This window comes from Mustela lutreola, chromosome 10, assembly GCF_030435805.1.
Source record: "Mustela lutreola isolate mMusLut2 chromosome 10, mMusLut2.pri, whole genome shotgun sequence".
NCBI lineage: Eukaryota > Metazoa > Chordata > Mammalia > Carnivora > Mustelidae > Mustela > Mustela lutreola.
The window spans coordinates 110,077,835-110,101,662 of NC_081299.1; the positions used below are offsets into that span (position 1 = coordinate 110,077,835).

Consider the following 23,828-nt stretch of genomic DNA (forward strand, 5'->3'; position numbering starts at 1 on the left):
TGAGGAGGGAGGGCACAAAGGAAAGAGTGAGTCTACCAGGAAGATTTAGGAAGGGCTTCATAGAAAAGATACTTAAAGGATTCCTGGGTGGCTCAGTGGGTTAAAGCCTCTGCCTTTGGCACAGGTCATGATCTCAGGGTCCTGGGATGGAGTCCCACATCAGGCTCTCTGCTCTTCGGGGAGCCTGCTTCCTCCTCTCTTTCTCTCTGCCTACTTGTGATCTCTGTTGTCAAATAAATAAATAAAATCTTAAAAAAAGAAAGAAAGAAAGAAAAATACTTGAGTTCTGCCCTGACAGTTGTGAAATTGGTCACCAGGTGGATAGGGGGTGGGTTGCTCCAAGCAGAAAGAACAAGCTAGACAGGGGCTCAAGTATAAAGCAATGCAGTGCATTCAGGGAACTACAGCTAAGTAAATGATGTATTAGAGAGGTGGGTAGGGCCAGGAAGTGGATTTCGTATGCTTTGCTTAAGGATTTTGAACTATATTTAATAGGTCATGATGGTTCTTTTTAAAAAATTATATTTATTTGAGAGAGAGAGGGAGCATGAGGTGGGGCAGGGGGCAGGGGGAAAAGCAAACTCCCTGAGCAGAGAGCCTGATGTGGGACATGATCCCAGGACCTTGAGATCATGACCTGAGCCACCTGGTACCCCAGGTCATGATGATTCTTAAAATGATTTATAGCAGGAAGCAAACATCAGATTTTAATTTTAGAAAAATCTTTTTGGTAATATTGTAGAAAATGGATCAGTGGAATGCATGACTGGAAGTAGTAAAACCAGTTAAGGACCATTGCAGTAGTTCATGCTTAATAATTGTTGAATAAGAGATCAGGTGTGGGGTGGGTAAAAGGAGAGGAGTCTTCAGTTAGTCCCTTGTTTCTGGCTTAGATGGTGGGTGATATTCAGTGCTCTTCACTAAGGCAAGAGTACAGGAAGAAGAGTGGGTTTTGCAAGAGTTCAATTTTTGTTTTTTTTTTTTAAAGATTTTATTTATTTATTTGACAGAGATCACAAGTAGGCAGAGAGGCAGGCAGAGAGAGAGGGGGAAGCAGGCTCCCCACCAAGCAGAGAGCCTGATGCCAGACTCAATCCCAGGACTCTGAGATCATGACTCAAGCTGAAGGTAGAGGCTTTAACCCACTGAGCCACCCAGGCGCCCAAGAGTTCAGTTTCAACTGTATAGACTTTGAGGCAGTCAAGGGCAGTTGGCAGTCTTCATTAGGCAGCTAGATGTGAATATAGAAATTAAGAGGAGGCCTGGGATGGAGAGGGAGATTTTAGCATCCGAGTATAAATGGCAGTAGATGAGATTATGGCAGTAGAAGAGATTACTCAGAAGGAGCCAAGGCTGCTAATATTGTTGACACAAACCCAATATTGTTAGGGTTGGACAGAGTTGAGAGAGAGAGAAGAAGTTATAGAAGCTGAGGGAGAAAAAAGTTTAATGAGCAGTTGAAATGCTACATGAAGACTAAGAAAGATGAAAACCAGAGTCCGCTGAGTTTGGCAATTAGAAGGTCATTGTCCTTTGCCAGAGTCAGTTAGATGAAGTGGTATAAGTGGGGTAAGGTGTATAGGCCGGAGGACAGAAACAAGCTGGACCGAAATGGGCTGGAAAAGAATGGAAGAAAAAGAACTGTAAGAGAAATTGTGGACCTTGACTAGGAAAGGGAGAAGAGACTTGACTTTGTAGTACAGATTATAAGCCAAGTGCTAAGAGGATAGGGAGGGGGCAGCGTGAGTGAGTTGGAATTGCTGCTGCCTCGTGAACCTGGTCTTTAACTGCTTATTCTCCCCTGTTGTCTTTCACAGTCAGGGCTGGTGTACACAGAGGACGAATGGCAGAAGGAATGGAATGAGCTGATCAAGCTTGCCTCAAGTGAACCCCGCATGCATCTAGGTACCAATGGAGCCAACTGTGGTGGGTAAGTGTGGCTCAGCAAGGGAGTAGGAAGGAAGTAGTCTTTTTTTTTTTTTTTTTTAAGATTTTATTTATCTATTTGACAGACAGAGATCACAAGTAGGCAGAGAGGCAGGGGGAGAGAGAGGAGGAAGCAGGCTCCCCACTGAGCAGAGAGCCTGATGTAGGGCTCGATCCCAGGACCCTGGGATCATGACCTGAGCCGAAGGCAGAGGCTTTAACCCACTGAGCCACCCAGGTGCCCCAGGAAGTAGTCTTTACTGAGTCCTCAGCATCCAAAGAACTTCATGCCAAGAGGATATTAGAAGGAAAGAGAGGGGCTGTGGCAAGGATACAGAAGGGTGTAAGAATGTCATGCTATGTTCTGGGAACTACAAGTAGTTGGGCATTGCCAGTATACAGGGTACATGGTCTAGAGTGCTAGACAAGACTGGATAACTTAGAGTCATGTGTGCCATGTTGAGGGTTCTGTTGTACCCTGTCCAGACTGAGAAACTGCAGGACATGACTCTGTTTTCTCAATAAATATATTGCAAAGAAAATAATAAAGGAGAGAGAACCCAAGTTTAAACACTCTTAGACAAATCAGCCAGTGGAAACATATGGTTGTTTATAAGGTAGTTGGGGAAACATGAACAATGTCTATGTGTTTAATTATTATTAAATTTTTAAAAAGTCTGATATTAATGATTATGTGGTTGTTTTTAATAGGAGTCCTCTCTTTTTTTAGAGATAGAAACTGAAAAATTTATGGATCAAATGATATGATGTTTAGGATTTGATTCAAAATAATCTGATGGGTTGGAGTGGGGGTTTATAGTGAAATAGATCAAGATCTAGATGAAACAACACTGACCATGTGTTTTATAATTGTTGAGGCTGGGTGATGGTTACATGAGAGTTTAGGTATAATATTCTTTATAGTTTTGAATGCTTAAAATTTTGAAATTTTCTATAATACAAAGTTAAAAATTATAACCTATCCAGACCTCAGTGTGCATAAAAATAATCTGGGAGGCTTGCTAAAGTTGTGGATTTGGGGGCCCCCACCCTAAGGAACTTCAGTTGAGTTGGACTGAGCTATGGCCTAGAAATCTGCATTTGTACCAAATACCCCATATTGAATCATGTTGCTGCAGGGGGCAGGAAGCCACTGAATTGTGTATACTTGGGTGATAGGAGCAAATTCGTGTATTTGAGCACACTGCTAGCAGAGTGGCTGATGAAGAAGAGGACAGTGAGACTGGGTGTGGTTGTAGTAATCCAGGAGACAGGCCATGGGTGTGATCAAGAGTGGTGGGTTGCAGACAGGCAGGAGGAGAGAGACACAAGAGACAGGTAAGAGATGGAATTGGTCAAGCTAGGTGATTAATTAAGATGAGAGATAAAGAAGAGTAACTATTTCAGACTTGTGATTAGGCTACTAGGTAGATATGGTGAGGTGTGAGATGCTCTTTTTCATGTAAGGGAATGTAGGAAGAGGAATTTTTGTGTCCTTTTTTTTTCCCCCTTTTTTTTGTAGGACTTGATGCATGTGTGGGCGGTTGTGGTGGAAGTGGTAAAGTGGTCAAGTGAGGCTACACAGTTGTGTCCTGAGCTATAGGATAAAACAGATTGGGGAAGGCTATTGAGCAAGATTGGTTTTAACCAAGGGATTACTTCCAGATTCCTAACACTACTTTAGCCCTAGGGCCTTCAAATGTTTCTTGGATTTCCTCATCTCTGAAACAGGAATAGAAATAGCCATGGTAGCATAAAATAATCAGCTATGTCCATGGCAGCCTTAAGATTAGAAAACCAGGAAAGACATTCCTCTTTTTCCTCTTTGTGGGACTGGTCTTCAGGGGTGTCTTGTTTTATTTTCCTCCCTCTCCCCCCGCTGTACCCCTTCCACTGTCTCCCCTCCTGCAACTCCAGGGTGGAGAGTTCAGAGGAGCCTGTATATGAGAGCCTAGAAGAATTCCACGTCTTTGTCCTTGCCCATGTGCTTAGGAGGCCCATAGTCGTTGTGGCTGACACCATGCTGAGGGACTCTGGAGGGGAAGGTGAGTCAGTCCTCCCTGCCCTGAGCACCTTCTGTTTGCAGAGCCTTGGGCTAAGCACTGGGAGGAGGGAAGGAAGGGGCTATATGGACCCTTGGGGAGAGACAAGATATACATTAGAACGATACAAAATTCTCTATAGAGATTGAATGCTAAGCAATTGGGGTTAATTGATGAGGATTCTTAACTTAAGAAAGAATGATTAACCAGGGGTTAGAGTGAGTGAAAGGGGAGCTCACTGGGTAGAGTGGGGCCTGGGGATTGCCCTCTAGGCAAGAACACATCCTGAATAACAGTCTTTGTGGTTTGCTGCAGCATTCGCCCCTATTCCCTTTGGGGGTATCTATCTGCCCTTGGAGGTCCCAGTGAGCCAGTGTCACCGCTCCCCTCTGGTGCTCGCCTATGATCAGGCCCACTTCTCTGCACTTGTGTCCATGGAACAGAAGGAGAACGCCAAGGACCAAGGTGCTGAATGCGGTGTTGTTGTCTTTGGGTGTGCTTTATTTTCACTTGGAAAACCTGAAATGGGAGAGAGTATGGGAGGGAAGAACTAAGTGACATGCAAGCCCAGGCAGTGCACACTGATACGGTTTTATTAAGCCAAAGATACTCCAGGGTGTTTAAATTAAACATAAAAACATTTTGACAAAGAACTTTGGGGGAAAAACAGTAGCCTGCCTGTATTTGCTGCTTCCTGTTCTGGAGTGAAGAGCGTGTGTGTGTGTTAAGGTCATAGAACCTTTCTAGTGATGCTTTGCTGTGTTTGTCTTAATAATGACTTTGAATTTTTTGAATCCACATTAACTGGCAAGAACATCATGAGTGTTCGTTGACTGACTGGTGGGGAGTCATGGAGATTAGTGGCCTAAATTGTGTGTTGGCTAGTAAGGGAAAACCAGTCTGTCAGTTTTTGATGCCAGTGTAATTCACATGTGGAAACTGAGGAATGATCTCAGTTTGAGACCTGTGATACGATCTAGCCTCCTTTTTAGTGAAGTCAGTTTGTGTTCAGTTTCCTTCCTCTCTTCTTAAGGAAACTCCTTGATGACATGTTTCTTCCTCCTCAGCTGTGATCCCACTTACAGATTCAGAGCACAAGCTGCTGCCCTTGCACTTTGCTGTGGACCCTGGAAGGGGCTGGGAGTGGGGCAAAGATGACAATGACAACGTCCGATTGGCCAGGTGAGGCAGGTGTAGCCTTCCCACCTACGAAGTGTCTTTTCCACATTCAGCATCTGTTTCCCCCGAGACTCTTCTCAGCTTAGAGGCAAGACAGTCACAGCCTAGCTCCGGAGTTTTGGGAAGATGGAAACATGGGGGACAGGTTGGGCACTAGAATTCTTGGAACATGCTTTTTCTCCCCATGAAAGAGAGGGAAATCCTGGGACTGCAACTTGTTCTTTCTTTATAATATGAGGAATGGTCGTCTACTGATACATCCCAGAATCTCCAAAATAGTCATCAGAAAATCAAGATAATCAAGTCACACTTTTTAATCCCAGCCCAAGTGAGAGGGTTTTTATTTTATTTAAAAAATTTTTTTAAGATTTTATTTTTTAAGTACTCTCTACATTCAACATGGGGCTCAAACTCACAACCCCAGGATCAAGAGTAGTGCACTTTGTCAGCTAAGCCAATCAGGCAGTCCATGAGAGGGGTTTTTAAGTAATTGACCAAAATAGTTAGTCTGCTTTGGATTTTTGCCTTTCTGAATTTAAATAGCAAGAAACATTTGTTCTTTCTGACAGCCCCCCTCCCTGCGGCCTCCCAAAACAGGTTTAGTCTTCCGCCTTTGCCTTCCACGGCTTCCTAGAGAGGGTATGGGTATAAAAGCTCCTCTCTTACCTCCTGTCCAGTGTTTCCTTCTTTGGGCTCCTGACATTGGGATCTAATGGAGAGGGTTTGATTTAAAAACTCAGAATTCATGGCTTTCAAAATAAGTTCTCACCTAAATATCAAAAGTTCCATCTTAATAATATTTACACCAACAACAATAGTGGCTACTGTTCAGTCAATATTTCCTGTTTTCCAGACGTTATGCTGGGTCCCTTCCAATACTGTTTTAATCTTCACAACAACACTACAGTGTAGATATTATTTATGTCCATTACCAACCCCAGCTGAGTTTCAGGGAGGATGAAGTGACTTGCCTCAAGGTCATAAAGCTTAGTACTAATTGGTGGAGCTATAATTCAGACCCAACCTTATCTGAGTCCCAAGCCATGTAGCCCTCTTCCATCCTCCCAACTGGATCACACACTTTGTTTTTTAAAGGTCATGGGATTTCTTTCTTTTTTTTTCTTTTTAAAGATTTTATTTCTTTGACGGAGAGAGAAACAGAGAGGGAACACAAGCAGGGAGAGTGGCAGAAGGAGAAGCAGGCATCCTGCTGAGCAGGGAGCCTGATGTGGGCTCGATCCTAGGACCCTGAGATGACCTGAACCAAAGGCAGACACTTAACAACTGAGCCACCTAGGCGCCCCTCATGGGATGTTTTTAATTCTTTTTCTTCACAGTGTAATCCTGTCCCTAGAGGTCAAATTGCATCTGCTACATGGCTACATGAATGTGAAGTGGATCCCAGTTTCCTCTGATGCACAGGTGAGGACTTCTCCCACGCCACCCTTGTCTGGCCTCTATTTCAGTGACTGGTTAGCAAGGTGATTTGGCGATGGTCTTCTAAATCGCTTCTGAGTGATAGCTAACCATTCAAGGTTAGGAATAACTGGAAAATATCAGATGAGTTCCAAAAGACACTTTTTCCTGCCTTTTTACCTGTTAGCGCCCTCTATTTTCCGTAGCTCCTTTCCAGCTCTGCTTTTTGATACTAAAACACATTCTTCAAGAAAAGCTTTCTAGACTTTTTGGTGAACTTTGGATCGTCATTACTTTGTTCCAAGCCTTACATATATAGACCTCTGTGCAGGTACCAGAGAGAATTGCTTAAGTCTCCTTAAGAGACTGATCCAGTAGGTTCTGAGAAGGTCATCATTCTTCATAGAACAGGAACACAGGAACAGGGCAAACAGCCAGACCCCAGTGCTGAATATCTAAAAGTTGAGGGGTTGCAGAATGGTTAGGCTTGGTTGTGGTTAGTTACGTCTTCCTGGAGATTAATTTGGGGCAGATTCTGGCATAGAGAAATTTTTTTTTTTTTAAGATTTTATTTATTTATTTGAGAGAGAGACAGAGAGAGCACAAGCAGTGGGAGAGATAGAGAGAGAAGCAGACTCCCCACTGAGCAGGGAGCCTGACATGGGGCTTGATCCCAGGACCTATCCCAGGACCTGGAGATCATGACCTGAGCCAATGGTAGACTCCCAACCATCTGAGCCACCTAGGCACCCCAGGCATAGAGAAATCTGTAATGGGGCACCTGGGTAGCTCAGATGGTTAAGCCTCTGCCTTTGGCTCAGGTCATGATCTCAGGGTCTTGGGATCAAGTCCCACTTGATCCTCTGCCTGCTTCTCCCTCTGCCTGCCGCTTCCCCCTACTTGTATACCCTCTCTCTGCCAAATAAATAAAAACTTTAAAAAAGAGACAAATTTATAATGAAGAATATTCTAGTATCTGTGGAATGTTCTTCCTCTCCATGTGTTGTATAGTTGCCTGTTGCTCTAGAAGAATGTCAGACACTTTTTTTTTTATCTCCTTATTACAGAAGGGAGTCAGATTGCATTTTAGATAGTAGGTACATCTTTCCCTGGTCCATGGGAGAGCTGACTGGAGCTGGGGAAGGACAGTGCCCTCCTGGGTGACCCTGCCCCACCATGACAGCCGCCCTTCACTGGAACTAGGCAGGCACTCCAGAGAGGGAGTGCACAGGGGTGATGTTATTGGTCCTTTTCCATGGGACTAGAACCATTAATCCTGTTCTTACATCCTCCAGGCTCCCCTAGCACAACCTGAGTCCCCCACAGCCTCAGCTGGAGATGAGCCCCGGTCTACTCCTGAGTCTGGGGACTCAGACAAGGAGTCAGTTGGCAGCAGTTCTACGAGCAATGAGGGCAGCAAGCGGAAAGAGAAGTCAAAGCGAGGTCGGGAGAAAGACAAGAAGAGAGCAGATTCTGTGGCCAACAAACTGGGCAGCTTCGGCAAAACCTTGGGCAGCAAGCTCAAGAAGAACATGGGAGGCCTGATGCACAGCAAGGGCTCTAAGCCGGGAGGGGTGGGGACGGGGTCAGGGGTTAGCAGCGGCACCAGCACCGAGACACTGGAGAAGAAGAAGAAGAACTCGCTGAAGAGCTGGAAAGGTGGCAAGGAGGATGCAGTGGGGGATGGGGCCGTGTCTGAGAAGCCCACGTCTGAATCTGTGGGTAACGGAGGGAGCAAGTATAGCCAGGAGGTGATGCAGAGCTTGAGCATTATGAGGATTGCGATGCAAGGGGAGGGGAAGTTTATTTTTGTTGGCACCCTGAAGATGGGCCACCGTCATCAGTACCAGGAGGAGATGATCCAGCGCTACCTTGCTGATGCTGAGGAGAGATTCCTGGCAGAGCAGAAGCAGAAGGAAGTGGAGAGGAAGATCCTGAATGGGGGGTTAGGGAGTGGGCCTCCTCCAGCCAAGAAGCCAGAGCCAGATGGCGGGGAGGAGTTGCTGCCGGCACCCCCAGCAGAATCCAAGCCAGTGGCGTTCTCTGCTGGCTATCCTGGGGGTTTTACGATCCCTCGCCCTGCTGGGGCTGGAGTCCACTGCCAGGAACCCCGGAGGCAGCTGGCAGGAGGTCCTTGTGGGGGGGGCCTACCACCCTATGCCACCTTCCCCAGACAGTGCCCTCCAGGGCGACCCTACCCCCATCAGGACTGCATCCCATCTCTGGAGCCAGGCAGCCACTCCAAGGACGGGCACAGGGGCGCACTGCTACCACCCCCCTTCCGCGTGGCTGATTCCTATAGCAATGGCTACAGAGAGCCCCCTGAGCCAGATGGATGGGCTGGAGGTCCCCGGGGGCTTCCTCCAACCCAGACCAAATGCAAACAACCGAACTGCAGCTTCTACGGACACCCGGAGACAAACAACTTCTGCTCCTGCTGTTACAGGGAAGAACTGCGGAGGAGGGAGCGTGAACCGGGTGGGGAGCTGCTGGTGCACAGGTTCTGAGGGGAGGCCCTGGAGGGCAAGGGGGGCTAAACAAAGAGAGTTAAGCTCAAAGAATTAGCTCATCAAGACCCAGCCCCCATGCGGATGGGGCAAATGCAGTGATGGTGGGAGCCTGGCTGGAAACTTTTGAAGTGTGTGTGCGCTGGAGAGCTGCCAGGCTGGGCAGAGCAGGTCAGGGCTGGACGGTGCCTGGAGGGCCGTGCTTGTCCTTCGTCAGTCCTCCTGGGACTGAGGAGGTACAAGGGGAAAAGGCAATGCTTCTGTCTCATAACTGCTTGGGTACACCCCAAGACCAAGGGAAACGAGGGGAAGATTTAATGTGTGGGGGTGGGGAGGCAGGCAGACGTCCAGGGCAGGAACAGGCAAAGGAGGTTCTCAGTCAATAAAAGAGAAAACAGACCAAAGTTCTTGTAGGTTGGAAAAAAGCACATGACTGTGGAGTTGGGAGTGTGGAGGGAAACTGGGGAATTAGATTTGCTATTGAATTGAATTAAGGTAAAAATTAGGGTTGGATCAATTCTTCCTCCTGAAGGATCTGGAAAGACAAGGCAGTAATGTGTGCTCACGGGTGCTTATTAGGAGGGGGGTTAGTTTACATCCATTTATTGAGATGGGAAAGGGAAGAATTTAAAAGGGGAATCCTTTTCCTCTCAAGTTTTATTTCCTTCTAAACAGCCATCTGTCATCTGTTCTAGTTTGAGAGGAGATTGCTGATTGCCCTGTATCTTTTGCTCATCCTTTTTGAGGGCTGAGCTCAGCTAAGTTAAGATTGTGATTTTTTTTTTTAATGACTTTAATTTTATTTAAAAAAAAAAAAAAAGTTCCCTAAGGGAAGGGAAGAGTGATGAGAAGAACAGCTGTGTGGGCTGAATCTTCTCCAGGTGAGTGGGTGCACAGGGGATCATTTGTAACTACTTAGCAATAACCACACATTGGGTTGTGAGTGCACTCTGGGGCGGGAGCAGGACAGACCTTTGGCCAGACTGTTTCAAACAAAACCAAAAACCTAAATAGAGTACTACCATCATCTGCTGCTGTGTTTCTGTAGGAAGCAACTTGTTTTAACTTTTTTTTTTTTTTTTTTTAAAGGAGAAGAAACAAAACCCCAGTGAGCAAAAACATTTTAAAAAATGATTTTTTTTTTCTTCCTATTTAAGTGATTCCTTCTCCTTCCTATCTACTTTTGGAGAATGTACTTAACATCCCGGCTTCTTTTGTTAAGCCATAGCTGACCTTAATCTGTGGTTAGTTTATTAAAATAAGACAAAAAATACTTTGTAAGAAGACATATTTTTGATAATAGGATTGATGTTGAAACACAGGGGCAGTTTATAAAAAGGTAGAGAAATATATTTTAGTGAACTGTAACCACAGATCACAGATTACTCCCAATGAGCCGATCTGTCTTTGGGTTTCCCCCTTTCCCTGACTCCGCCCTTTTCCCCAGAGCGTGGGAATGGGCCTATGGACACAGAATGGGGGAGTGCCTTTGCATTTTGCACAAAGCCTAAGTCTGGACAGCCTTCACTCTGGCCAGCACCACTTCTAAGAGCTTTAAACTGGAGGACCTATCCTGGGCCAATTTTCCTTTTTCTTTCTTTCCTTTTTTCCCCCCCTGGGGGGGAAAATCAACTATGCAATTGTATACACTCCTGGGTAAATAGGAAGAAGGGGAATAAGTGTACTTAAGTGTTCAGAGTGTTAATTGGGGCTGTTTTCCTGTATGTGGATTTCTCTTTTGAGGTATGTACTCCTAACCCATCTCATGGAATGTCATCCCCAGATTTGCTCTAAACTGGATATGGGCTGGTTGTGTGTGTGTGTGTGTGTGTGTGTGTGTGTGTGTGTGTGTGTTGGGGACATTTGTAATTGCCATATGTTGCTTCTGCCCAATCAGGAAAATTGTCATCCCATTTCCCCCTTGGTAACAAATCCTGTCAAGACTATCCTCTTCATTGGAACTGCTCAGAGTTTAGAAAGGTTCCTCTCTCCTCAGCAGACTCGAAAGTCACTCATTTTTCAAATCTGATAGTCTGTTGACTTAATCATTTCCTATGGCTATTAATTCTTGGGCTTTTATTTGAAAATAGAATGGTTTTCAGGAAGCACTGATGTTAAAGGAAATCAGTTCCAAAGGAGGGGGATGTACATATTTCTGGACAGGGCTGGGACTAGTACAAGATGAGCACTTCTCTCAGGTACAGAACTTTAAGGGGTACTGAAATATCAGTGGTTAAGATAAATACTGTTTTAATGCAGTATTTAAAATACAATGCAAAAAAAAACCTGCATGATGAATAAAATATCAAAATCTTAAGAATCAAATGGGATTGAGACTAGGGTCGGGGAAATAAGCTGAACTGAGCAAGTATGGGGTTGACTCCTGTCTTTACAATTTTGATAGCTAGTTCATTGTGGATGTTTTACATTGGTTTTGATGTTCAAAAAATAACTGTGTTAAATGGTATATTGGTTATTGAGTTTTGGGGCACCACTTAAATTTTGTGCCCGAAGTGAGTGCCTTGCTCACCTCACTCTGGGGCTAGAACAGCACTGGTGAGACCATCACCTCTGAGCCTCCATCCCCATCCCCTACGTGCACCCAAACAACAGGTGGCCCCAGCTTGCACCTGGCACAGCTCACTGAGCTTTCCTCTCGACGCCTGTCTGCTGCACAGGATTCTAGCCTGGACCAAGAGGAATGGGAACAAACCAGGGGTTTTCCCAGAGAGTAAAACCAGGAAAGTTCTAATTCTCCTTTGGACTGCTGTGTTTGGATTTGATTTGTTACTAGATTCTAGTTAATAGTTTTGTTTTTAAAAACTGAGGACAAATGAACAAAAACAGAAACCATGTGTCATGTTTGTTTTTGTTTTGATTTCTAAACTAACCAATCCCAGTTTATTTGACCTCTTTTCAAATAAAAGAAATTCTGGAGGGTTGTCTAGGGGTGAATATGATAGAATAGGGCTTTATTTAGGCCCTGTAGCTTTTTATTCAGAATGAAATTATTTTTGTTTAATTTGGGAAGGTAACTATATATTGAAGCATAAAAAAAAAAAATCTCCATTCTAAGGATGAGGGGCCCTGAGTCAATGGATGTTTTTCTGTAGGGATGAGTAAAGACTGTTTTTTGCTTTATTCTTTGAGGGGTTGTGTGGGATGGAGGGTGAAGAAATAATGCCTGGGAAATGAAAACAGACTCTGGTTGGTTTGTGGTATTTTGGGAAGATGAGGGGGTGGGAGAGGCAAGCCCATGCAATTACTGTGTTGGGGAGAGGGGCGGAGAGGGGTACATGATGTGCACCCAGAATGAGCAAGAATCCCTTGGTTAAGGAGGGGTATGTGGGTGAAGGGGAAGGCGGATCCTGTAATCCTGGCTGACGGATGGGATCTCTTGGTCTTAAATAAGTGCACTTAGTTCCTTTAATCCAGGGCATTGGGCTACCTACCGAGGTTTTTATTGGAGAGGGGAAATATTTGGGGTTGTTATTTTTTCCCTTTTAAGACAGTGCTGTCCTTCCTCCCTACATTCTCCACCCCAGCCCTGATGGAGCAGATATTCTATAGGATAGGTCTCCAGATTCCTACCTTAATCTGTGCTCGTTTTATTGGGAGTTACAAGGTTTAATAAAAAGTTTTCCCCCCATACTGGATTCTATCTACAAAATAAAAAGATTATATCAAAACCTTTTTTTTTTTTTAAAGATTCAGTCTCTCTGTGGAGTGGGGATGGTGTGGAACTTGGTGCTGTACAAGGCCTAGAGGGAAGCACTCTTTTTGGCTCAGTTTCTTCTCAAGAGAGACTAAAGCTCCCAGACCAATAAAACAAAAGTTAGCAATGCCTTCGTATTTGGGAAGTGATACAGAAGTAGAAGAAATGGAGCTGGTTCCGAATGGTCTCCTTTCTAAACAGCCACACATCCAGGATTCCAGCCACATTTGTCTTTCCCATGAAGACACTTTTGGAGATAACGGTCTCTGAGTTACTCAGACACCAGTGACTCTAGACTCTGGGTTGTCTTCTTTCTCCAGTCAGTGCCCTAGACACAGATGGGATGACGGCATTGGAAGCCCTTCCCGGCCTGGAATCACCTGCACCCCAGATTTTTCTAATTTCTATTTCCCTCCAGGCCCTTCAACTGCAGATTCAGTGAGTCACACAGGCACTCCTGTCTCTTTCACTTTGTCAATACCCAGCCTGCAAATCTCAGGGTGTTTTGGCCCTGTACTTAAGTAGCTTAACAAAATATGAGTCTTCATGGAGACTTTCTCCATGCCACCGCCCTTCACTGGCTACGTGGGTAAGGGGCGGTAGGAAAGAGGAACGGAAGCTGGCTGACGGTAACCATAGCACGGTAGCGGTAGGGGTGGGGAGGACGATGGCCTCTTTCTGTGCTTATAACTGGATCTATGACTCATCTAGTGAGTCACTCAGCTCCGCCTCCCCCAGCTGCCCCTCCCAGCAGCCTTCACTCTTGGCACAGACCTGCAACCAGACCAGGATCCTGAAAATGGAAAAATCTGATTTAGCCCCATGCTTTTGCATCCTTTCATCCACTTAAAACCTCTGCTGGTGTGGGGGATACGGAGAGGTGGTCCTCCCATTTTCTGGCTTCCGGCTCCCCCCATTCCCCTGATTCCCCCCCCCCCCCCCCCCCGATTCCTCTGCTGCTGCTGCTGCTGCTGCTGCTGCTGCTGCTATACCTCAAAATATGAAGAATAGAATGAGGCTCTTGAATGAAGGGTGGTGGGGAGAAGGAAAATGGGGAATGGGATTTTATAATTGTGGAACACAGCTCTTCCTATGGCAAGAGACCTTGGGAAGTATTTCTTCCCTTAAGAGATTGAGGACCATGGGAAGTAGGTGGGGTTGGGGGTGCTTGGGAGCTTTTAGGACTTCTAGAATAAGGCTTCTGGGCCACCTTCCTACCAGGTATATGCCTCTTAGTTCCAAATTAACTTCCTGTGTCCCAATATCTTCACTATTTCCACAGTAGCAGCCAAGACAGGGAACTTTTACAGCTGAGGCCGGAAGGGTGTGTGTGCTGAGGGGAGAGTTGAGTGTCACTTTGGAAAACTGGGTCCCACCTAAGGTCTGCTGCCTCAGTATAGACTCAAACATCAATAAAACAGCAGCTCGCTAACCCTTATTTTGTATTGCATTTCCTGTCTTTTTCTGCATCTAAATGCAGACTTTAGCCTTCTACCCAGGCGCCATTAACTGCAATTCCTTTATTTCCCTCCTAGGGTCCTCCCCACCCACCTCTGCTTCTCCAGTTGCAGGGAGGGGGTTGCAGGGGAGATCATGGCGGGATGGGGCTGTTGAACTGAGAGAGTTTTTAAGCCCTCAGCTTTGCAGGTCCAGAACATGAATCATTAATTTGGAGATCTGATGTCTGGGTTGGAGGGAGGGATCATGTACCTGGAATGGGCTCTGGTTTCCCATGGGGTGTGTGTGTGTGTGTGTGTTTTGGAGTAAGATCTCTTCCTTGGGCCTCCCTCTACTCCCAGAACTTGCACATACCCTCCTGTACTTGTCTGTGACCAAGAGATATTTCCATTTCTCTCTCCAGTGTTCTCAGGGCACCCTCCACACGAGGTATGTTTCATGCTCCCTGGAGAACCATATACAACATGCTTTAACTCTTCTCCCTCATTTCTTGGGCCTCCCCAGGCAAAAAATCCCTTAAGTCCCAACTCCCTACTACTTTAACAGGTGTGTCAGGGGAGGCAGCGAGGAAGCCTGAACTGCTTTTGCATTCCTCCCACTGCACCACCCACTTCAAGAAGACAAAACAAAACAAAAAAACCCAGCCCAAATTACTCTGGGTTAATACTCGGTATTACTGCTTCCCTCAAATACTTTCCAGTGCTTGTGAACAGAAGGAGCATAGGATCTAGGGTTGGGGAAAGAATCTGGGTTTTTTCCTCCCCAGTTATCCATTTTTTCCTCACCTTTTCCAGGCTTCTCCACTTTTCCAAAACTGTGCGTATTCCCCTTTAAGGGGCTGGGCATCTCTCCCGCCCTCTCCAGAGTCGACTGAAGTTTCCGAGGAGCCTCCCTAGCTGGGTTGGACACACCTTTCAAAAGACCCCTAATCGTGCTCTGTGCACCTCAAACGCTCTTTTCCCTGGTGCTGTCCCCTGCCCCTCTCCCTGACTTTCCTCTTCTTAACTACAAGATTCAGCCTCTTCCTAAGGGGTTTGAGCATCTTCAAGGTCTCCCCCGCCCTTCACTGCTCCGTCCCCGGATGGAGCCAGAGAAATGTGGTGGGGGGGTCGGGGCCAGAGTTTCAACATTGCCCCCCAGAAGGTGGAGCCAGACATGGGGGTAAGGAGGGGGAGACTTGGGCTTGGGAGGGAAGGGCACCATGGGCAGGACGGTGTGAATGAGGAGGATATGGAGATAGAAGAGGAGCTAAGAAAGGAGCTAGAAGAGGAGGAGGGTGTGTCCCATATCAACTTTTCTTGATGAAGCTTGGTCTGTCTTTTTCACAGTCTCAAGTTCTTGGTCTCATTATCCATTAACCAGCCCCTCCCTTTACTGTCTGCCAACTGGGTCCTAAGCTCCTCACAACCGCTGATCTCAGTTTCCCCTGAGAGTCTGAGTGTAGGCCTCCAACCGTGGTTGCTGAGGTAATCCCGGATCCCCGGATTGGAGAGGTCTGGGGATTAATCCTACACCCTTCACAGCTCTCTGGACCAAAGTCCGTCCAGAGGACTGGGATGCTGGAGTCCAGGAGTTGTCAGCTTGGCCGTCAGCTGGCCACGGGATGCCTCCCAGGTAATAACTTCCTTTCCAATACTTCCAATCTCCAAAGACTCTTCCAGATTTCATCCTGCTCAAACTTTGCTTCAAACCTCACCAAAGATACCTCTGTATTCCTCTACTTGCTCAAAGTGCTTCTGGCTGAGGCTTGCTCTCTTCTCTGTCAGAGCTGGCTAGGAGTGTGGACCTTGACGGTCCAGACTCTGTTACTCCCTTTCCTCATTTATTTATTCAAGAGTTATTTGAGTTCCCTACTCGGTGCCAGGCACTGCTCTAAGCTCTAGAGTAAAAGAATACAAATGACCTCCTCCTAAGCTTTTGTTCTAGTGGAGTTAGGGGAGGATCTTAATCTTCCTTCTTTACAGCCTTCTGTCTCAGAGGAGTAGGTGTATACCAGTGTAGGTGACACTGGGAATAGTCATAACCTGGCCTCCCCCTTCCCATGTAGGGGAGCAGATCCTAGCATGGGCCCCAGGAGTAAGGAAGGGGCTGGAACCTGAATTGCCTGGAACCCTGATCTGCACCAACTTGAGGGTCACCTTCCAGCCCTGTGGATGGCAACGGAGTCAGGTGAGATGGTTAGGCCAGTGGAAAGGACAGTCAGTGAGAAATGGATTGGTGAGTCTAGGAGGATTTAGATAAGTGAGACAGGGAGACTTATGCTTAAGGGGTTGTCTCTAGGGAGGTTAGGGATTGCCAAGGTAGGATAATGAGCAAGATTTCAGATGTCTTTAGCATCAGTCATGCGCTTCCTCTAGGAGACTCCCCTGAGCAGTGAATATGATTTTGTCCTGGTCAACATTGGACGATTAGAGGCTGGTGAGTGGGGTGATGTGGGGGGTGAGGTGTTGGTGAAGGGGCTTACTGGGGGCTCACCCTTCCTCATCCTTCCTCTATTCTTAGAGGGCAGCAGGGATGGAGTGAGATGGGCTGGAAGACTTCCTTGTAGAGGGACCCTGATCCATGGCTACACTGCTTTCTAATTCTTGGTTTCAGTGAGTGGATTGTCCAGAGTCCAGCTTCTCCGTCCAGGGTCCCCACTTAAATTTATCCCTGAGGAGATTCTCATTCATGGCCGGGACTTCCGGCTGCTCAGAGTTGCTTTTGAGGCTGGAGGACTAGAGCCTCAGGCCTTTCAGGTAAGACTCCTCCTCCCCTTAGAACCTTGGGATCCTTTCCTTGGCATTCCTATTACTCCCCTATCTCCTAGGACCCCCCTCATCCTTCTATCTGCTTCTCTCCTCAAGGAGAGGCTAAAGGGCTAGGATAGAGGATACTGTAATGAGAGTAAGGGGCCTTAATTCTAACCCGGCACTGCCAATTAGCAGGAGTATGGCAGCTTCTTCCTTTGAAAAACAGGATGAGATTGTTTCAGAAATTCCTCCCAGAATTGACATTCCATGATTCTGTGGTTCTGGATGTGTTCTCTCTCCTAACCCTAGTCCCCACCACTTGCGGACGCTCCCTTCCTTGGGACGGTATTCTCGGTTCCCTATTGGTGGCAAAGGCAGTTGAGCAACACATGGGACCAATGTCCTCCTCTTCACTTCTTCAGTCTGAGCCAAAAGGCTGGGATGCCCTTTCCTTCACAGGTGACCATGGCCATTGTCCGAGCTAGAGCTCAGAGCAGTCAAGCCCAACAGTATGCAGGGATATCCCTGAGCAAGGCTGGTGAGTGAGGGTGCTTTAGGGTAGGAAAGGGTAAAGAATCGGGAAGAGCAGAGGCTGGCTGAGGACAGTAGAGCTGAGAAGCTCTCTCTGGTTCCTCTTCCTTCTTTTCTGTGCTTCATTCCTGCCCTAGGCCAGAGTTCAGGGTCCAGAAAACCACCTATCCCCCTCTTGGAGACATCAGAAGACTGGGAGACTGAGCGGAAAAAGCAGGGGGCCAAGGGCTGGAGAGTCAGCACTGTCAATGAGAGGTTCGACGTAGCCACCAGGTGATCCCCCAGTCTACCCCAACTGCCGCTGCCCTCCTGATCTTCCCACAGTTCTCAGATCCTCTAGAGCTAGGACTGCCCACAAACCCTAGCCTCTTACGAGATCCGTAAAGCTATCCTCCTTACTGCCTAGATCTCTAAACCTGGGGTCCCTTGAAATAATTCCCTCCTGAGCAACTTCCTTGTAATGACAGGTCTGCATTATAATGAGCTCATTGAGCCAAGCTGTGACTATAACTCTCAATTTCATAGCCTCCCACGTTATTTCTGGGTCCCGAAGCGAACTCTGGACAGTGAGGTCAGGAGAACATTTGGCCACTTCCATCAGGGCCGTGGACCGGTCAGTGTGGGGCCAGGGTGGTGGTTGGGGATTAGATGGTTGTGGGAGGTCAGAGGGGGGTCCTTGTAGAGGGATGTCAGGATGGGTGCGGGATAGGGTGGGGCTAGGAGTTTCTCCCATGGTGATCCTAACCTCCCACCATCTGCAGCGCCTGTCCTGGCATCACCCTGGGGGCAGTGATCTTCTCCGCTGTGGTGGCTTCTATACAGCCAGCGACCCTAACAAAGAGGATATCAGGTGAGGGGAGGTTTGATGAGCAGAAGAATCGTTGGAGGTTTTGGCCACACTTGTTCCTTTACCTTGTGACTTCTTCCTCTCCAGAGCAGTGGAGTCAATGCTCCAGGCTGGGCATTCAGATGTTGTGCTGGTGGACGCTGTGGATGAACTGCCTAGTCTTACAGATGTTCAACTTGCCCACTTGAAGCTGAGGGCCCTCTGCCTGCCTGGTGAGATGACCTCTGACCCCTACCCCCACCCCTAGGTCTGCTCACCCTAACCTGGTTTACCCTTTTGCCTGTCACAGTATGAGCAACCCTTCAGGCCAAAGATCCACAGTTTTCTATTCAACTCCCATCTCCCACAGACTCACTGATTTCCTGTCTTCTTATCCCTAGTGTATTTTTTTTTTAACAGCTTTATTGAGATACAATTTACATACCATAAAATCTAGCCTTCACCCATCTTAAATGTTCAGTGAATTTTATTACATTTACGTGGTGGTACAACTGTCCCCACAATTTAATTGTAGTAGCCTCATGACCATTTACAGTTACTGTTTATTTCTATCCCCAGTCCTGAGTAACCCTTACCCAACTTATTCTTAAACCTCAGGCTGCAGACCCTGAATCATAAATTCTGAGTTCTCCGGATCTCTTTGTCCTTCTGACCCCTGTCCTCTCTCTCAGATTCATCTGCAGCTGAGGAGAAATGGCTCTCAGCCTTGGAAGGAACACGATGGCTGGATTATGTCAGGTACACCTGCATTTTCCAGCCACAATTTATTTAATTCAACCTACCCCAATTTTCTGTTAACTGGAATTCCTGAATGGCCTTTCATAAGCTTTTTTGATTTCCCAAGAAAACTCTTATTTGCTGCTCCTTAGAAGAACGGGCAGAATTTTGGAGTCTGCCTCTTTTCCATCCCGTGACCTATCAGTCCGTTCTTCCAGGCTTATCATTCTTCCCTCCTCTTCCTTATCTGCCCCCTCAGGTCTTGTCTTCGAAAGGCCAGTGACATCTCAGTCTTAGTGACAGCCAGGGTTCGCTCTGTAGTACTCCAAGGTGAGTTTCTTGCGTTAACCTATTCCATGCCTTCCTCTTTCCTTTACCCACCCAATGGGAGGAAGATCTTTAAGTCTTCCTTGTCCCCAGCTAGCACTACAATCCTCCTCTCCTGTCGTTAGGAACTACCCATGGGCCTTAACTCATCCTTCAGTGCTACCCTGCCTCCCAGTGGCAGTAGTATTACTACTAGCTGTAGTGTTACAAGCTTGTGGTCCCTCATAGCAGGGTTCTTTGCCTGCTGCTCCTGTCCTTCCATCAGTAGGTGGTGACTGGGTTGGGGTGGGAAGGACAGTGAGGAGGCTGGTTTGAGATTTATGATTCTGCCTCCTACACTGAAGCTGGGTATTGCTATCTAGGTGGAGTCTATGAACTGAATCATTCAAGGTCTTTATTTTCTCTTCACTTCTATTTGCCCTCTCAATCCTCCGTAACCCACACTTTGCTCCTCTGTGTCCCTCTCTTCTTCTTGCCACGTTTCCTTTTCTCATGTTCTTCTGCCCTAGTTTCTTGGCCCCTCCTTCTTTGTCCCTTCTCCCTCTTTGTCACCCAGAGCGCAGTGATCGTGATTTCAATGGCCTCCTCTCTTCACTCGTCCAGCTGCTTTCAGCCCCTGGAGCCCGAACACTGCTTGGCTTCCAATCACTAGTGCAGCGAGAGTGGGTGGCAGCTGGACATCCCTTCCTGACCCGACTTGGAGTAACTGGAGCCAGTGAAGAGGTAAGATCATTTGGGGAGGGTACTGGGGGGAGATTATTACTAAAGGTATAAGGGAATGAGAAAACTATATAGTATAATCCACTGGAAGTGAAATTGGGTTAGAAAGATCCTGAGATTAGGTTGAGCTTGAAGGGAGACCTAGATGAATAAGGCGCCACAACCCCTTAGAACCCTCAATCTAGGTTTCCATTCCCTGACCTTAGTGGCCCTGTTGGCTGTGTCCCTTGTCCCCCATCATTTTGTCATCCTCCCCCTTTAGGTGTCATCCTCCCCCTACAATCCCTTCTAACTTCTCACTTTCCCTCTTCTCAGGCTCCAGTGTTTCTTCTCTTCCTTGATTGTGTCTGGCAGCTCCTCCAGCAGTTTCCAGCTGAGTTTGAATTCTCAGAATTTTTCCTTCTTGCTCTTCACGACAGTGCCAGAGTTCCTGACACTCTCACATTCTTGAGAAATACTCCCTGGGAGCGCGGAAAGCAGAGCGGACAGGTCAGTCAGTGACTTCCATTTTTGAGCTGTCTTTTCTTCTTCTTGAGAAATACCCTCTGTTTAGTCTTGATTTATGGAAAGTGAAATTTGTGGGGCTGGGGGAAGAGGGGAGTTGGTGCTCATTCTCATGACTTGACTTTCACCCCACATCTGATTTCCCAGAGGAAGAGGTGAGCTTTTTACGATTTCTCTCCAGACTTGGGAAAAGGATTACTTTTTGCTTAACCATCCGTTTTCTTGTTTTCTCTGTCCAGTTCAACTCCTATACACAAATCTGTACCCCAGGGTACTCCCAACCCCTTGCTGGGAACTCTCTTAACCCACAACTGTCCGTCTGGGACTGGGATTTACGTTACAGCAGTGAACAGATACTACAATTCCATAATCCTGGCTATGACCCGGAATACTGCCCAGATTCCTGGCTCCCTAGACAGCAGGTGAGGTGTCTACACTTCCTAGGTTCCCTCGACTTTCTCACAGGCTCATCCTACTAGGTAGGGAGAAGTGGAAAGACATGGTGTCTGAGTGCCCCAGGGAAAGCTTCCCTATACTTCTGTGCTGTCAGAGTCCTTGACTGTCCCCAGGAAGGCAGAAATCCTAGAATAGCACAAAGGGGGTCCTTCTTGTCCTCATCTTTTTCTACCTCTGACACACATTTTTTAAAAGAGTCATTTATTTTAAAGAGAGAGCATGTGAATGCCAGTGGGGGTGGGGCTGGGGAGAGGGTAGAGGGAGAGAGAATCTCAAGTAGACTCCCCATTGAGCACCCGCAGAACCCGATGTGGGTCTGGATCTCACAACCCTGAGTTCATGACCTGCGCTGAAATCAAGAGTTGGATGCTTAACTGACTGAGCCACCCGGTAACCCTTTTCTTATACACATTTTATAAGTTTCCCTTAAATTGACTTTAATCAGACCTGAGGCCTAGTTTGAGGCCTAATGAGGAGAGTAGATAAAGAGTTCTCAGGGGGGAGTCTGGTAGGTTGATCACTAATGCAGTGTGAGCAGGCGGCAGCTAGATATTCCTTCCTGACCCAGTTTGGTGAAAGAGGGGTCATCTGGTTTCTAGGTTGCCAGTTGATTTCTCTTTTCCCTTTAGCCAAGCTTCCTGGTTCCTGGACCCCCCAGTTCTGTGTGGCTCTTCTCCAAAGGGGCCCTGACCCCCCTGAATCAGCTCTGTCCTTGGCGGGACAGCCCCTCCCTACTGGGTGTCTCTTCTCGTTGGCTCCCTCGACCAGCTATCTCCTCTGAAAGCCTGGCTGATCAGGAGTGGGGGCTCCCCTCACACTGGGGAGCTTGCCCTTTGCCCCCGGGGTTGCTGCTGCCTGGATATCTGGGACCCCAGATCAGGCTGTGGAGACGCTGCTACCTGAGGGGAAGGCCTGAGGTCCAGGTGAGGAGGGAAGACAGGAATAGGGATTAGGAGTGGGAGAAGGGGCTTGACTGCTAAACCAAATGTTCTGGGAGAAACCAGGTGTGTCCAGGAGCTGGAAAACCAAGAGACTGAGGAGGATTGAGGTTGAAGTACCATTCTTGTTGGTATCAGAGTAGATAGGTTTGGGAGTATGTGTGTATGTATGGGAAAGACTGCTTGTGGTTCAGATCAAGTAGAACCTAGAGCTGAGAGGGGGGTAGTTGGAGGGGGAAAGAGAATTAAAGATGCCAGAGGTGATGTGAACTAGACTTATCACGGGGATCACTTTGTAATATATAAAAAGATCAACTTTTTGTATAAAAATTACATAAAAGTACTATTTTATAAAAGTATAATTTTACAAAATCTTATAAAAGTATGAAGAAATCACTAGGATGTGCACCTGAAACAGGATACTGTATGTCAATTGTAATAGTAATAATAGAAAAAGATGGCAGAAGTAATGGACAGCTCTCATAAAACAGGCAACTAAAGCTATAATAATATTCCTCTCTGCCTCTCGTCACCCCAGAAAGGCCTCTCAGCTCCCACAATCTCTGGCCTCCAGGATGAGCTATCCCATCTTCAGGAACTTTTAAGGAAATGGACACCAAGAGTATCTCCTGAGGATCATTCCAAGAAAAGAGATTCACATACCATTCTCTCCCAATCCCATTGAAATTGCTGTCTTTTTTATGGGCCTGGCAGAGGGCGGTCGGGCGTGAGGGAGGGTTCTTTTTAATTTTCCAATTTTTATTATCTGGTCTTGCTGTCTCAGCTTTTGACACTCCAGCCCTCAACAAGCTCACTGATCAACTTTCCATTGCAGATGGGTGGTGCTAACCTTCCAACTTTTGCCCTGTCCTGTTTTGTTGCTCAAGATGTTTCTTAGGATTTAAGGAATTAAGAAACAAAAGCAATCCTGAATAAGATTACCTTTGTTTTTTTCAAGGCAATTCTATCCCTTTGGATATCCAGCTGTTAAATGTGAGATGAGAGATACTGTTTGTCAGTTCTAAAAAGATGGTCTACACAACTCATTCTCACTTCCTCCTGCTGCTTAATCCCAGTTTGTTTCTTCCCTTTCTTTCCTATGGGTATGTCGTGGGTATGGGAGGCACCCTGTCTCTGACAACTGTATATTTTGTAGTGACATTTCTATTTAAGGAGTTCATTAAAGCACAGTTATTTATGCATGTTGCTGGCATTATCTCTTGTGTCTGAATAAAAGATCCTAGGTAAGAAACTGCTGGGTATAAACCAGGAGAGGATGCGACCCACCACATTATTCTTAAGGAAATACGGGGATAGGCCAGGCAAAGTCCACATGCATCTTCTTAGATCAGCAAAGAGCATACCGTCTGAGACGTTGGTTGCTGGGCCCGGGGTGTTCTGGCGGTTGAAACTGAGGCCTCTGGGCTCTAATATCAACCACCCCTCGGCTTTTATCACACTTCCTCTGAGTCTCAGGTTTCCATCACCCCTCATGCAATAGGACTAGGTGAGCTCGGACATGAACCCAGCTCAGACGTTCCACAATCCTCTCCCCTGGGGAAAAACGAAATGCCTCAAGCCCAGGGTCTGTTGAGGCCGCCGCTTCCTAAAGACTGCGGGACAGAGTGGAGGGCTGCCTCCATGCCCTAAGGTAGCCGAATCCTTGGGATGGGGGAAGGGGAGGTTTCCACAGCACACCCTTCTCCGGGGAACAGAAAGAAGGATCTTTTGCCAACACAGTATTTTTTTTTTTTAAAGATTTTACTTATTTATTTGATAGAGAGAGATCACAAGTAGGCAGAGAAGCAGGCAG

At 46.8% G+C, this 23,828-nt stretch overlaps 2 protein-coding genes across 3 annotated transcripts in view; both read left to right on the forward strand.

Moving 5' to 3' along the window:
- Positions 1-12,759, forward strand: part of OTUD7B (OTU deubiquitinase 7B) — a 57,611-nt gene extending 44,852 nt beyond the window's left edge. For both annotated transcript variants that reach the window (XM_059135074.1, XM_059135073.1), the window contains exons 7-12: positions 1,818-1,930; positions 3,844-3,971; positions 4,284-4,433; positions 5,036-5,150; positions 6,485-6,569; positions 7,859-12,759. In XM_059135074.1, coding sequence (XP_058991057.1) covers positions 1,818-1,930; positions 3,844-3,971; positions 4,284-4,433; positions 5,036-5,150; positions 6,485-6,569; positions 7,859-9,070 — 1,803 coding nt within the window. In that variant the 3' untranslated portion in view covers positions 9,071-12,759. The remainder of the gene's footprint in view (positions 1-1,817; positions 1,931-3,843; positions 3,972-4,283; positions 4,434-5,035; positions 5,151-6,484; positions 6,570-7,858) is intronic.
- A 1,058-nt stretch (positions 12,760-13,817) lies between these two features.
- On the forward strand, positions 13,818-23,217 carry MTMR11 (myotubularin related protein 11). The gene is given in 18 exon segments (XM_059136481.1): positions 13,818-15,404; positions 15,767-15,857; positions 16,291-16,412; positions 16,601-16,661; positions 16,839-16,981; positions 17,435-17,513; positions 17,644-17,779; positions 18,032-18,119; positions 18,268-18,356; positions 18,441-18,565; positions 19,025-19,091; positions 19,330-19,400; positions 19,954-20,120; positions 20,433-20,606; positions 20,861-21,043; positions 21,707-22,000; positions 22,554-22,685; positions 22,687-23,217. Coding segments are annotated over 18 exon segments (2,148 nt in total). The 5' UTR covers positions 13,818-15,338; the 3' UTR covers positions 22,747-23,217.
- The last annotated feature ends 611 nt before the right edge of the window (positions 23,218-23,828 follow it).